This window comes from Pelodiscus sinensis, chromosome 1 (genome assembly GCF_049634645.1).
Source record: "Pelodiscus sinensis isolate JC-2024 chromosome 1, ASM4963464v1, whole genome shotgun sequence".
NCBI classification, from domain to species: domain Eukaryota; kingdom Metazoa; phylum Chordata; order Testudines; family Trionychidae; genus Pelodiscus; species Pelodiscus sinensis.
The window spans coordinates 239,913,369-239,929,369 of NC_134711.1; the positions used below are offsets into that span (position 1 = coordinate 239,913,369).

At 42.0% G+C, this 16,001-nt stretch overlaps 1 protein-coding gene across 3 annotated transcripts in view; it reads right to left on the minus strand.

Annotated features, from left to right (window-relative positions):
- COL4A2 (collagen type IV alpha 2 chain) overlaps window positions 1-16,001 on the minus strand; it is a 248,234-nt gene that overhangs the window by 47,826 nt on the left and 184,407 nt on the right. For all 3 annotated transcript variants that reach the window (XM_075918575.1, XM_075918574.1, XM_075918576.1), the window contains exons 20-26: window positions 13,699-13,791; window positions 12,768-12,931; window positions 7,195-7,267; window positions 6,992-7,098; window positions 5,223-5,424; window positions 4,009-4,068; window positions 3,439-3,501 (exon numbers count right to left, since the gene is read on the minus strand). In XM_075918575.1, coding sequence (XP_075774690.1) covers window positions 3,439-3,501; window positions 4,009-4,068; window positions 5,223-5,424; window positions 6,992-7,098; window positions 7,195-7,267; window positions 12,768-12,931; window positions 13,699-13,791 — 762 coding nt within the window. The remainder of the gene's footprint in view (window positions 1-3,438; window positions 3,502-4,008; window positions 4,069-5,222; window positions 5,425-6,991; window positions 7,099-7,194; window positions 7,268-12,767; window positions 12,932-13,698; window positions 13,792-16,001) is intronic.

A 16,001-nucleotide genomic window follows, 5' to 3' on the forward strand; every position in this document is an offset into this window, starting at 1 on the left:
TACTTAGTTGAAGAACCACAGTAATTTATTTATTAATTTCTAAATAAAATTTTAAAATTCAAGATTATTTTATGTTTGCTGTTTATTTAGTGGAAAGTTCCATTTAAAAAAAGCCAGAACTAAGGAGCTTTCTCAGATCTTTGCTGCTTGAATATCACCTTCCTAGTCCTAACACTGTTCCATACATCCCTCAATGTTATGAGCAGCAAGTTCACTTACAAAAAATACTAGACTGCAGTCATAATTACAAAATTTCAATGTGCATGCCTCCCAAATTCCATTGCTAGCATTCAGTCTTACTGTCCTATGATAAGCTACTTACATTTATTCCACTCGTTGTGCTAGATAAAAAGCCTCTCTATAAAAAGGTGCCAGCAGGTGCAGAGAGCAAAAATATCATATTTCAATAACTGATTATGCTATGGTAGCTAGTTTTACCTTTTAGCACCAAACAACAATAAGGAAAATATATTTGATTTCATAACTCAATTTAGTTTAATCCAAGTGTTGCCAAATCTATTTCAATGTATGGTTGTAAGTGAAAACAGGAAGGGCAGTTTGAGTATCCTTTTATAAGAACAGTTTCACAGACCCTCAAGACAGAACTTAGGGTAGGCTGTTTGTGTCTTGGGACAGGACTTAGAATAGGTTATTAAATACAGTGTGAGTAATTTAATAGGAACTCAAGTATATAAGACTAGAAAAATTCCTCTTTTCTGGCTATACTGTGTCATTGGCACACAAGTTACTGAACCAGTTCATTAACTGTACATGGCACAGTTACATGCCTAGCTGAAAAAAGGCAGGAAATGTTATAACCAAAAGAGAATAATAAAAGGTAAAGTGAAGAAGTGGGCTGTGCCCTCGAAAGCTCATGATACCATCTACATGTTTTGTTAGTCTTTAAGGTGCTACCAGACCATTTGTTGTTTTTTAAGTTTTTTCTTTTTTTTTCTGTTACAGACTAACTTGGCTAGCCCTCTGTAGCATAAATCAGACACTGATAATTTGATGAGAGCGTAAATTAGTGTAACTTTGTGTAATTCTAAGGGAGTAAAAGGACAGAGTTATGGCAACAACAGGTTGTTGAAATGGCACAAAATCAGGCTATTTACTCTTCCTCATGTTTAATATTTAAATTCCTTAGGGTTGAAGGAAAAACGCCATGGAGACCGCATTCATTGTCACAGGTTGGCAGATTCTCTTCCCCTGTGCCAACGGAGGCTGAGGGGAAGGTGGACTTTAAGCTCACTCTGCCTCTGTTTGCTCCCTTGCTCTGGTGTGAGGAGAATCAACTGGGGAACAGCCACTGCTCTCTCCACTGCCTCAGAAGCTTCAATCCATGAGGTTCCTACACAATTCCTCAGGGAATGGAGGCTGCAGGGCAAGGTTTCCTGTAAGATGTGCACCTATGAGCTTGTGCAGCAGTTTTCTGAGCTCCACTTCGAAGTTCAAAGGTTCCGTGCAGGCAGAGAGCACAGCTGATTGGCAGGAGGAAGGGACATCTCACTGAGCAAGCAGCTACACTGAACTAGCTGCCTGCTTGAACTGAGGAGCTCCAAGTGCCAGTAAAAAGGGAGATAAGGAGACAATTAGTGGCTGGGAGGATGGGGAGTGAGTCAGTAATTAATTAATTGGCTGATGAGGAGTCAGAGGGGAGGGGAGTTTAGAGTGTTCCTCTGCAGAAGGAGAGAGAGAGGCAGAAACTCAGCATTCTCAAGCCTCCTGGGAAGGGGGAGAGAAGGGGCTGACTGAATGGGGGAAAGAGAGGGTGCTGACATCTGTGCAGTGAGGTAGAGGCACAGGACAGTTTGGGTACATCTAGACTACAGGGTTTTATCGACAGAAGTTTTGTCGACAGATACTGTCGACAAAACTTCTGTCGACATAGAGCGTCTAGACTACATTCAGTTCTGTCGACAAAGCAAGCTGCTTTGTCGACAAAACCCTGTAGTCTAGACACAATCCTACATGCAATAACACCTTCTGTCGACAGAACTCTGTCGACAAAAGGTGTTATGCCTCATAAAATGAGGTTTACCAGCGTCGACAAAACTGCTGAGTTCTGTCGACGTTATGATGACAGAACTCAGCGGTAGTGTAGACGCAGGTATAGTTTTGTCCACTTTTGTGGACAAAACTCTATAGTCTAGACACACCCTTTGTTTGGGTTGTCTGATTAGCAACAGTCCTCTGTCTGACTGGGTTGAGGGAGGGAGCAGGCTGCAAGGGAAGAGTGTGTGCCAGGACATTTACATGAGTGCATTTCAAACAAAGTTTGCATAAGGTGTTAATGGCTTAAGGTAAGAAAGAAAAAGATTCTTTTAACAGAATGTTTCTGGAGTGTTTGTAGATATCTATAATGTTGAACTTACTGATTTTTTAAAAAAATTGGTGTTACTAATTAATACATGGTATATTGTATTGCGTTAGGGCCAGATCCTTGGTATTTGGTAGAGTTCTAGATCTTATGAGCCAGAAGTAGCAAGTACTAGCTTGAGCTGCTAGGTTGATACATGTACTCCAAGGGTAGTGTTATTTTTTTTAAATTTCATATTAAATACTATAGACATTGGTCTGTGTTAAATATACCTTGTTTTAATATATTTTCTTCCACACATATGGACTGCTTAAAATTATGTGTGTTTTGTCTGTATTGGTGGTACACATCCACACACACACTCTACCTCAATACTGGTGATGCTCATAAGAAATTTCAACCCACCCAACAGATAATTCAAACTGTCCAGGATAGAAAATGTTAGCGGGAACATTGGTGCAGGGTAGGGTGGGGAATGATATCTCCTCTCTATTCCCCTATGCCATGTATAGAACCAGGACACAGTCCAGCGTAATGGTTTTTATTAAACTTTAAAGTGCCACTGATTTTTTTTAAGGCATAAGCGTACAATTGAAAGAAACATGACAATGATGAGGAATCCATTAGGATGGTGACTAATCTGTCTTGAGAGAAGGATAAACTGGCTGAGTTAATAGAGGACTGTTGCATCCCCAATATTTCTTCTACTATAGAAGGCATATATCATCAGGCGTGTTTATTTTGATTTTTGCTGTTCTCTTAAAAGACAACAGCTTAAAGCTCACTCTCCAACTCCTTATAGTGGATGCCAAAATGATATTCACAAACAGTGTAGATTTGTGACTAAATGTAATGACTTCATGGAGAAAACCATCGTTGGTGGCTGATTTTGTTATGGAATTGAAATTCATGAGTTGAAGGAGTGTTACTTACTGTGGTACACTTGATATATATTTTCCTTTGTCTGCCCTCCTAAATTTTGACTTAGCCTCTTTTATTTTCATTTCTAAAATATACATGTAGTCTAAGAGTACAACTACAGTTGGGTTTAGCAAAAGCTAATGATAATTTAATGTGTAAGGTAAACAAGTGTTTCAAAAGCAAAGACGCAATATTACCTACAGCTCCCGGAAACCCTGGTTTTCCTGGGGATCCTTTTGGTGTTCTCACACATTGTGCCCCTACAAAGGAACATTATTAATAGAGCTTCACATAATCATCTGCTGCCTCTCTCATTGTTTTTGTGAATTACCATAACATTTCTATGATTAAATATATAGAATTATCTCAATTACTAACATGATAAAAAACAAAAGATGTATTTTATCTTTTTATATAGAAACGTGCAGCATAGGTCATGATGACAATGAATTAAAATGAACAACTTTTCTTAATTCACTGGAAACATTGGTGTTTAGTTGCATAGTGGAAGTGTCATCATTTGTGATCTTAATTTTAAACAGTTTACAGATAGAGTTATTTCCAAGAAATAGCAACATCAAAATTAGTCTCCACAAATCAGTAAGCACATTGTCATCTCTGTGTGCCCCATCCACCTAAATTGTAGAATCGTAGGGCTGGAAGGGACCTTGGGAGGTTATCTAGTCCAGCCCTCTGCACTCATGGTAGATCTATTGTCTATTAAATAATTACAATGTTTCCAAGCCATCTTATTTCATGTACTATACCTGGCCAAACTGTTTTGGTGCCATCTCCCCTAGAAAGATCTTCAGTAACTTGGTTACAATCTACCAGGGTAGTATGAAGAAAAAGAGTAAGAGAAACAAGCAAGACAGATTTTTAGCATTTTAACAAAAAAATTACACAACCCAAACTTCTCAATTCTAATTGCAGATGTATGTCCAAATTATTGTGTACTGGATAATTCTCGTAAATTAAAGAATGAAAAGACAGCCACTAGTTTTAAATACTTGGAAACATGGTGAGCCACATCTAATTCTAACAATAAAGGAGAGTTCATGTAATGCAGTAAACTACTCGGTTTTGCAATACAAGAAGAAATCGTATACAAAATTGCTCACATATGGGCTATGTCTACACTGGCGTGTTCTTGCGCAAGAACCTGCAGAGAATCCGCACTGCCTGCCCACTCTTGCGCAAGAAGATTTACAGTACGGCATCAGAAGGCAGGGCTTCTTGCGCAAGAGCTACGCTCTTTTCTAACAAGTGTAAGCTCTTGCACAAGAGGGCAGTGTGGATGCACAGCAGGGGCTTGTTGCGCAAGAAAGCCCTATGGCTAAAATGGCCATCAGAGCTTTCTTGCTCAAGAGAGCATCTACACAGCCCTGGATGCTCTTGCGCAAAAAGCACATGGTATTGTGAACGCGTTCTTGTGCAAGAGTTCTTGTACAAGAACCCACCAGTGTAGACGTTGCCTGGCTGGTCTCCATGGCTATCTAGCAACAACAGCACCAAATAATCAAGCGGACCTCTGACTGGCTATCAAGATCCTAGACCAGAAGTGGGGTCAGAGAGCTGCAAAGAACCAATATGTATGTCCTGATAAGGAGCTGACGGTGGATTCAAGATGTTCTCTTATCTTTTTCTGTTTTCTTAATTAAAGGAATAGATTTGATGGAGGCTGACCTGAGGAAAGACAGGCACAACACAAGGCATGTATATGTAATATGTTGTCTCCCCTATTCAAAAAAGTTAAGGTTTTACTAACTAGTAATGCCAAATCCATGAAGTTTATTCAAATATTTGAAAGGAAATGATTGAAGTTATTTTTGTTATAATTAATACAGTTATAACAAACTCCTTTTTATTCATACATACCCACTATACTGCCTTGTCATCAAGTAGGTTTACACGATCTTTGCATATGACTCACTATTGATCCCTAATGGCTTTAACATTAGACACATGTGATCATACATACCTAATTGGGCAGGAGCACCCCGAGGACCTGGGGTACCTTGAAGCCCCGGATTTCCATATGTTCCAGTGTCACCTGGAGGGCCACGGTTTCCTTTTGGGCCAGGTAACCCTGCACCTGGCACACCAATCTCTCCTGGAATGCCCTTATCACCTGGTGGTCCTGGATAACCATGGTCACCTGGTGAACCTCTTATACCATCACCCTAAGGTAAAACAGATGAAAGATACAGAAATGGGCACTTTAACTTTGCATAAGAATAAACCTCACCCAAACAATTAAACAATTTGTATGATTAGCAATTGGTAGATGGTCAGTTTTCATGTGGCATGGCCTTTTACAAGGGTGATATCAGTAAAATATCTTTAATATAATAAAGTAACATTTTAATTTGGAGTTAAAACCATGGATGGAAACAACGCAACAAAATGTGCTTTCCACTAGAGCGGGCTCTGAGCAGGGAGTGTACATCGCTTGGGCTACTGGAACCGGTCAGTATGAATGTGACTTTAGGGAAGTCTGTGGGTTTGATTGGACAGCTGTTTACTCTGCAGAGAAATGCGTGGCAGGCCAGGTAGAATTTCATAAATTGATTGGTGTGAGACCAGCATTGTTTCACAGGTCCCCACCCCAGCAACCAAATAAGGAGAAATGGGAATGAGGAGAAACAGGATGATCCTTTTCAAAAGCAGACAGAAAAACTAGGGCAGAAGAGGCAGGAGAGGGGAGAAAGCATCAAATGTAGAGAAACTGAGGCTACGTCTACACTGCTCATTGTTGTGCAAGAAGATATGCAAATGAGGCCATGCAAATATTCATTGCCATGCCTCATTTGCATACCTAATGAGCCACTGTTTTTGCAGAAGGGACTTTTGTGCAATAAGGAGCTCTCAATACTGCTTCTTCTTGTGTAAAATATCCCTCTTGTGCAGGAGCCATTCTTCCCGAAAATAAGTGGCAAATAAGTGACAAAAATGGTGACTCATTTGCATATATTCTTGTCCAACAATGTACAGTATAGACGTAGCCTGAGTGAAATCATTACAATTAGAAATGAGTCAGGCCTGGTGTATGAACCCAAATTAGATTTAGGTTGGGGTTCATGTTACAACATCTCTGAAATTTTGAGAGCTATTTTCATATGATTTTGTTATAAAATGGCAGGTATTTCTTAATCTGCTGTTCTTATGACATGCTGGCCACCTTGAGCCAAAATCTCATGAGAATAACCATTTTTTTTAAAGATTGGTGTCACAATGAAACAGAAAATAGGTCTTTTTCAGATTTAGATTTGATTGATGACAACAATCATAGGCATTCAGATATAATGTTTTGGGTCTGGTCCATTTCTAATTCTGATGTTTCAGCCCACAATTGTGCCAATGTGTGTTAACATTGTGTTTTCAGGATGCATCGCTCTGAGTGCACTGTCAGGTGCGGACCTGCAATTAATTTTTGCCTCCTCATAAGTACATTTGATTGTTCTGTGGCTCTTGAGAATGTATGAAAGAACTTTATGTAAGTATAAAAGGAGGAAAACAAATAATAAATCACTAATGGAGCAAACTGAGCTGTCTGGGATATAAACTGGTATTTATTTGCTTAAATAAAATGAGAAAATAATTGAAATAATGAAACATGTAAATCTGATATTTGACTACATCAGCACCCAGTGAAAATAAGAGGATAATTTATAATGTAGGGAGGATGCTGTACTAAATAGGTCTATCATTAAGTATGGTAGGCAAATACTGAATATAGCTTCTACTCACTGGAAGGCCAGGAAGCCCTGGTAAGCCATCTATACCATCTTTTCCTGGAAACCCATCTTCACCTTTAATGCCAGGTATTCCAGGACTTCCTGGATCTCCTTTGATACCTAAAAAAGCGCTCTCAATGTGAAATTACTCCTGTATTGGACAAAAGGCTTGTACATAATTTGCAAATTGCAAGGGGAGTAGATTGCATGCATTACCTTTTGTTGTAGCATATCTAGAATCTCCTTTCTCCCCTTTTGGCCCAGGAAATCCAACTTCACCGGGGAATCCCTGTTGATAGCCATTTTAAATAAAGTTAATCAGAGCTATTTAGGAAACAAATGGAAAACACGCAGTTAATACATAAACTTGTTTACCAAGTGATCTCTCTGTTGTTTTTCAAAAAGCTACTCAAAATTCACTTCTTTCACGTCTTTTCCTATTAATGATCGCCTCTCTGCTGTTCCCATTCTTGTGTCAGTTTGCTGTCTCTCTAGTTTAGATAATAAACTCCTTGGAACAAGGAACTTGTCCACTTATATATCTGTAATATACCATGGAGGCGCCTGGGAGTATGTAAAATAACAATGGTCCAGATTTTTTTTTGTGCTAGTGCAGGGACATGCAATAGAAATGTGCCTGGCCCCAAAACCCCAAGAAAGGTTGAGCAAACCTATCTGCACTCTATGCAGGGTTCCGAGGGTAACTTTACAATTATCCCTGCTAGAGAGGAGTAGAGTCTGCTGAGGGAATGTACAGGCAGTCCCCGGGTTACGTACAAGATAGGGACTGTAGGTTTTTTCTTAAGTTGAATTTGTATGTAAGTCGGAACTGGCGTCCAGATTCAGCCACTGCTGAAACTGACCAGCAGCGGCTGAATCGGACACGCCTGGGGCAGAGCAGCTGGGGTGCTGCTGGGTTGGTCCTGCAGCTCCGCTCCTCGGCGCTACTGGACCAACCCGGCAGCACCCCAGCTGCTCTGCCCCAGGTGTTCCCAAGTCAGCCGCTGCTGAAACTGACCAGTGGCTGACTACAGGAAGCCCGAGGCAGAGCTGTGGGACCAACCCGGCAGCCCCCCAGCTGCTCTACCCCAGGCGAGAAAATCCTGGTCTGCTGGGGGGAAGGGGCCAGCTAGTGCGCCCTCCCCCCAGCAGACCAGGGAGACGCGGAGCGGCTTTTCTCGCCGCGGAGGACGTGGGCGGTGGGACTGTGGTGCGTCTTGGCGGTCCCGCCACCCACGTCCTCCGTGGCTAGAAAAGTCTGGTCTACTGGGGGGGGGGGGGCGCACTAGCTGCGCCCCCCCCAGCAGACCAGGGAGACACGGAGCGGCTTTTCTCGCTGGAGGACGTGGGTGACGGGACCGCCGAGACGTGCCACGGTCCCGCTGCCCGCGTCCTCCGTGGCGAGAAAAGACGCTCCGCGGTGAGAAAAGACGCTCCGCGTCTCCCTGGTCTGCTTGGGGAGGGGGTCGCTAGCTCCACGTCTCCCTGGTCTTCCGGGGGGAAGTGCCCCCCGCGCCGCCAGAGGCGGCGACAGTGGGGGAGGCACCCCGCACTAGCGGCCCCCCCCCCCAGTTCGTAACTAGGGGTCCGACGTAAGTTGGACTGACGTAACCCGGGGACTGCCTGTATTGAATTACTTAAAATTATAGGGGGAAGTAAAGTAAAGTAAATTCTGCAACTGATTCTCAGAGCAGAAAAACAAAACTCAGAAGTTATTTTTAGGCATTTTTCTTTTGTTCAGCAGGCCCTACAATACTCTGTGATATAGAGAAATATTATCTTCCACATTTTTCATGTCAAGAGACTGAGGCACAGGGATATTAAATGACTTGCCTTAGGTCACACAGAAAATGTTGTAGAACTAGAAATAAAACTCACATGTTCTGATTCCTGGTCTTTTGTCCTGATCATAAAATAATGGTAGACTAGGACTAATCTAGAGTGCAAAGTGCACCTGTCGCAAACAACAGGATCTTTTTTTCAGTCAGAGTGAATTAAGAAGATGAAATTGGTGAAGCACATCCAGAAACTTTATCAGCTTTCACTAATACAGAAAAATGTAATAGAAATAATAGGAATATGTAATATATGTAAATATAATCCACCCACGTGCACACAAGACCGTAAGAACATGGTCTTGGTCCTGCTGGGGCTGGTTTTGTTCAACATCTTCTTTAATGATCTGGATGGTGGGGTGGATTGCATTCTCAGCAAGTTGTGGGATGACACTAAGCAGGGGGAGCGGTAGAAACACAGGAAGGAAAGAACAGGTTCCAGACTGACTTAAACAAATTGGAGGATTGGGCCAAAAGAAATCTGATGAAGTTTAACAAGGACACGTGCAGAGTCCTGCACTTAGCATGGAAGAATCCCACGCACTGCTGGGATTTAGTAGGGGTTGATTCGGCTTTGAACGGGGAGGTTGGACTAGATGACTTCCTGAGGTTTCTTCCAACCTTAATGTGATGTAATTTTTCTCTGATTCTTGATCTAGTCCGACCCCTTGCTTCAAAGCAAATAAATATTCTAGCTAGGGCTTTGTCTAGTCTGACTTTAAAAACCTGTAGGAGTGGAGATTTCACCACCTCCTTAGGCTACCCATTCCAGTGCTTCACCACCCTCTTAGAGAATTTTTCCCCTAATATCCAACCTAGACCTCTCCCACTACAACTTGAGACCATCGCTCCTCATTCTGTCATCTGTCACCATTTAGACTAACTAGCCTGTCTCCATTCTCTTTGGAAGTCCCTTCAGATCTCCTGAAGCTTCTTCCAACTCTAATCTTCTATGAGTCTATGAACATAAGAATGGCCATTCTGGGTCAAACCAAAGGTCCATCTGGCCCAGTATCCTGTCTTCCAACAATGGCCAATGCCAGCTGCCCAAACGAGAATGAACAGAACAGGAGATCAAGTGACCCCATTCTCTGTCACTCATTCACAGCTTCTAGCAAACAGAGGCAAGGGAAAACGTCCTGGCTAATAACTATTGATGGACCTACCCTCCATGAATTTATCAAAAGAGCCTTGCAAATCTGCAGATATCTGCTTTATATCCATGAGTATTTGCATCCACCGTTGCCAATGTGGATATTTGCAGCTCATTTTTGCTGATACAGATACAGATGCAGATACAGATTTTGTATAGGGCTCTATTTAGTCCCTTTCCCAATAGATTTGAAATATCAATGTGGTTAGCTCTTATTACAAAAAGTCACTAAGATGATATCATTCACTCATTTCTGGTTTACCTGGTTATGATCAAATGCATTGCTAAGTTTTCACTAAACATGTACTGCTAAATTTTGTAACCTGAAGCACGTACCATTCCATAGCCTTCAGCCAAACACATGACACTTGCAACTCCTAATACCCACTGCCAGCTTTTGCTAGGCCTCACTCTAAGCCCTAAGCATGTAAAACGCCAAGTCTATTTTTTAATAAATATATTATTAAATACTTGCAGTTACAGGTTTAATACTTCCATTCTTATTTCTATAAGCATGCTTGGAAGATTGAGTCCATTTTAAACAAACCTGTAGACCATGTAAAATCAGGCCATGATTTGACACCATCCTGGAACCCATTGAAGCAGCTATTCAAAAGTGTGGGCACAGAACCCCATCTCAAGAAAGTTTAGTCAGGATGGTGGCTATAGGTGATTTCAGTCATGGCCAAAAGTTTAAAGGCCAAAACTGAGGGAGGAGGTGGGGTCTGAAGGCGATAGATTCAAACTGTTTCTGTAACATCAGGTATTTGTGCCTCCTGTTTTTTGTTGTGAACCGACATATTATTGCTGGATAATCCATCAGCCATGGATAATTCATTTCATTATTTTCCTTTTACTCTGTGCCAGGATACATAGAACATGAAGTAAATTATTCCGTTCCATTTTATTTTTGCTTAGAAGTTTTATGCTCCAAATCAATTACAAGTGCATAGTGCCCTTTTGCACCACTAGTTCTGTCTTTTTGCTGTGCATTAGATTTAGACTTTAGCTTGCCACAAACTAAGCCTTTATACAGGCAAGTCCTTAGATATCAGTGTAGAGATGTGTATTTAAGATGTTCTTTTGTAAATGCAAAGGAAGCCCTTGAATCTAATTTGAAGCCAAAATCTGACCTCAGTTATATGATTGCAAGTTTGGAGTAACTGTACTGTATTGTGATTTCAGGTTTCTGTTTTCTGCTTTACACGTTTAAAGATTATATATAGCATATTTTAGCAGTAGGTTACATGTCCAAGGAGTTACAGCTAATGCATCTCTTTCTTTCATGCTTATCTTCAGTCTCTTTGGGTCAAAATCAGTTTTGCTTATATTTATGTACATCAGGACAAATTCTAATGAATTCAGTTCCATCAATAGAACTGACAGAGTATGTCCAGTGAATGTCACATTTCAGGCAGTCCTGACTTTATTGAAACTGAAAGTGCAGTCTGGACCAAATTTATTGAACTAAGAGAAATATTACTTGTAAAAATATGGGCAACCTCTTACAACAGGTTGAAATTTTTTTTGTCAAAAATGTGTATTGACAGGTAGAAATTTTCTTATGAAAATGTTTGAAGATGACTCAAAAATCAATTTTATTTGATTTTGTTTAGAACAATCAAGCCAAATTTTGTTTTCCAGTTGTTGAAAAAACAAAGTTTTTGTTGGCTTTTAATTTTCCATCAAAAGCCTGAAAAATTCTATACAAAAATTTGATACAAATGAAAAACTATTATTTTCTTTGCATTTTTTGTTAAAATTAACTGCATTTTCAACTAGCTCTACAACAATCCATAGCTAAAACAAAAGCCTTACCAACATCGAGGATCTAGTTCACAAAGCCCAATACTGATTTTATGCAGAACACAATAATCCAAAAGTAGCTATTCAAAGTAATGTTTAATCATGATGTACAGTGAATTTTAGTGGGAGCAGGTCCACGCTTGTTTAGGTACAGTATCAGAACTTTCAAAGTGAAGAACGAGAAAGCTAGTTTGGAGAGAATTATGGGTATAGTAGACAGGGCTTGCCAAGCAGTGGTGAGCCCCACTTGCCAGCTGTGTGAAAGCGCACGCTACGCATGCAATGACCGTGCTGTGCATGCGCTGACCGCGCTGCGCTGCCCTGCCAGGCTAAAGTCTATTCACCACGGGCGAGTAGATTGCTTGATTTGTCGGGCCTTGATAACGGGTACAATAAATCTCCTCCTTTGGACTGTAAACAATTATTGACATGGTAGCTATTTTATCAACAACTCAAAAATATTGATTTAACCAGGGCTGGCCAATAAGCATCCTGTGGTTTGCCAGGCTGAACCATCACTTCTCACAGCTTCTGTTGCCTGGGAATAACGAACCACAGCCAATGGGAGCTCCAAGTGGCTGAACCTCTGGATGCTTATATAAATAAGGACTAACCCTGGTGAACCACATCTGGACTGTGGCCTGCTTACTGCTCACCCCTGAACAAGACCCTCACATTTCAGCAACTAGCTCCATGTATTTTGTTAGAAACAGCATTAAAGCCCATCTTGCCAGTTAGCAGTGGAGTTATTAGCCCTGATGGAAAAATTTTTCTTTGAAACATTTTTTACAGATATTGGCATTTTTATTAAATGAATTTTTTTGCCAGAAAAGCCATTGTCATTAAAAACGTTTGGGTGTCCATCAATATTTAAAGCAAAAATATGAAGAATATTGAAGAAAAGATGCAGTGAAAATAGGCAATATTAAGGGAAACAATTCCTGACAAGTTCTAAAATGTCTCTAAAAACTGGATTAAAGAAAGATTTCACTTACTTTTGTACCAGAGAAGCCTGGAAGACCATGCTGACCTTGGTCACCAACATCTCCTTTCTTCCCAGATTGTCCAAAGGGGCCTGGAAAACCTGGTGGACCAGGTAGACCAGCAGGACCCCGTCTGGCTTCATCACTTTCAATACATTTGCAGTCTGATGTTTCACCTACAGAAATGTGGGAGGGAGGAAAATAAAGAAGCTCAATTAAAGCAATCATTTGCAAGAATTTATTATGAGAAACCATAGGCAAGATAATTAATCCCTAAAGAAGATGTGGATGCATTGGAGGAGGTCCAGAGGAGGGCAACAAAAATGAAAAGGAGGCTGAAGCACGTGATTTATGAGGAGAGGCTGAGGGATTTGGGCTTGTTTAGTCTGAAGAAGAGAAGAGTGAGGGGAGATTTGATAGCAGCCTTCAACTTCCTGAAGTAGGGTTCCAAAGAGGATGGAGAGAGGCTGTTCTCAGTAGAGACAGATGGCAGAACAAGGAGCAATGGTCTCAAGTTACAGTGGGGGAGGTCCAGGTTGGATATTAGGAAAAATTATTTCACTAGGAAGGTGGTGAAGTACTGGAATGGGTTACCTAGGGAGGAGGTGAAATCTCCATCCCTAGAGGTTTTTAAGTCCCAGCTTGACAAAGCCCTGGCTGGGAAAATTTAGTTGGGGTTGGTCCTGCTTTGGGCAGGGGGCTGGACTCAATGACCTCCTGCGGTCTTGTCCAGCCCTATGATTCTATGTTTCTAAGACATGTAAAAAAGGACCTTTATGGGGAAAAGAAATATCCCTATGAGATCTTTTTCTTACTGTGTTACTGTTAGGCCAAATACTGCAGTCCTAGTTCAGATCACACTCAGGCAAAACGCACAGTGAGCACAATAAGCTTTTTGGATGAGTAAGTACCTCAGGATTTGGCCCACTGTTTGTACTCTTACCTTTATATCCTTTTAGTCCTCGTTTTCCAGGGAAACCTCGGCTGCCTATCTCACCTGGATCCCCCGTAGGTCCCTTCAGTCCAAAAGGATAGCCTATGAGGTCAATGCATTTAAAATCCAGCGTTAATATATTGTATATTGACCCTGCTTCCCTTCCTTCCCATTCTTTATTCTGTTTTGAGCAGCACTGCATATGACTCCTCTCTTACCCTGCAAGTTTCTGTCATCTACCATCTACCTGGTTCCTCCCCACCTGTTTCTCTCTGTTTTTTTTAATTATGGCTCTCTGTCTTCTCAATATCTTCTCCCCCTTCTTGGTGACTCCGCACCCCCACCTCCTCATGTGACCTGCAGCCCTGACTCAACAGTCCCACTCACTTGACATGCTCTTCACTAAGCACTGCTCTCTAACTCGTTACTGCTGTCCTCCCCTGCGCTGACCGTCATTGGTCTCCCTCCATACTGCCCATTTGACCCCTCCCTGCCAGGCCACTTTGTCCTTTCGTGACGTCTAGGCCATCAACGTCTATTACTTTTCCTCTGCTCTCAGCCTGCTTCCTGCTTGCTCTTCCACTGAGGTTGTTGATTTTCTCTATTTTTCACTCTTTCACTCTATTTTGCCCCTTTCAGGGTCACCAATAGGGCAAAGGGGGCAGCTGCCCTGATGCCTGGTGATTTAAAAGAGCCTGCTGCTTCCAGTGTTACTGCAACCACGTCAACAGCGAGCTCTCTAGGCCCAATGAAATTGTTTCCATAGCCCAGACTACGCAGCCCAGGCAGCGTAGAATGGCTGGCATGCGGGAGGCTAGCTCCCAGCCTGCTCCTTCCACGGAGGCTCCATCTTCTCTGGGAGGCCCAGAGCTGTACCCTCCTCCCCCCCACACACACTTTTCCCAGGGACTCAGCATTGTCCTCAGTCCTATCCTTTTTCTCTCAGGCTGTGTCTAGACTGGCAAGTTTTTCCAGAAAATCAGCAGCTTTTCCGGAAATACTTGCCAGCTGTCTACACTGGCCACTTGAATTTCCGGAAAAGCACTGACGATCTCATGTAAAAATCATCAGTGCTTTTCCGGAAAAACTATGCTGCTCCTGTTCGAGCAAAAGTCTTTTTCCGAAAGACTTTTGCCCAAAAGGGCCAGTGTAGACAGCATAGTACTGTTTTCTGCAAAAAAGCCCCGATCGCGAAAATGGCGATCGGGGCTTTTTTGCGGAAAACCGCGTCTAGCTTGGCCACGGACGCTTTTCTGCGGAAAAGCATCCTGCCAATCTAGACTCGCTTTTCCGAAAATGCTTTTAACGGAAAACTTTTCCATTAAAAGTATTTTCGGAAATTCATGCCAGTGTAGACGTAGCCTCAGTGTCTGCCCATGCATTCTCAGTTTAGGTTCATCCCAAACACCTGCTTCCTCTGCTCCTGTTCTTTTGCTGCTATGTGTCTCTGGCAGAAATCCCAAGACCAGATGGACTTCTTCCACTGCAAGTTTGCTCTGTCCTCCTTCAGTTCTGCTGTTTTCCTAGCAAAGCAGCTCTACTTCTCAAGACTAACTGGATCCTGCACCTGCAGTCCCAGAAACTTTGCACTCCCTCCTCAACGTAATCCCTTCTCCCATGCTCCCTTCCTGCTTTACTCTGGGTCTCACAGATTTCTTTAAAGAGCAAATTGACAAAGTATGACACGACCTTCACCTTTCCCTCTGTCTGGGTGCTCCAAATTTCATGGTACTCAACACAGCTGCATTTTTTGAGTATCCAGCAGGACAGCCCTGCTTAGACCTGTCAGCTGCTTCTGAAATCTTCAACTGTACTTTTCTTGAAATCTGTCCTTCCTCAGCTTTCATTACATTGTCCTCTCCTGCTTTACTTCCTCCCTCTTTAACTTCTCCTTCAGCATGTGCTTTGGAAAATCTTTCTTCCATTGATATCCATCCTTTGTCCAGGGACAAGAGGAGGGGAGAAGAGAACAGAGGATAGGAGAGGGCCATCTCTCACACAACCCCAAATTCAGTTATCATCCTTATGCCTCTCCACTGCAGATCAGTCTCCTTCCTGAACTAAAAACTCTCGGCTTTCTATATGACATTGCCTTATTGATGTCCACATATCAGTTTAAACTTAACAAGGACTAACCACAACTCTTGCTTGTACCTTTCAAAACATAATAATTTTGTTTTGCATCCTTTGGGTTTTTCCCCCTTTCTCATCACCTCAAATGTAAGTATTTTCATTTCCTAAGTTCTCCACAGCTTGTCCCCTCTCGTCCTGTAGATTACCTAATTGTCATCTTGCACCTCTGCTCTGTCAGG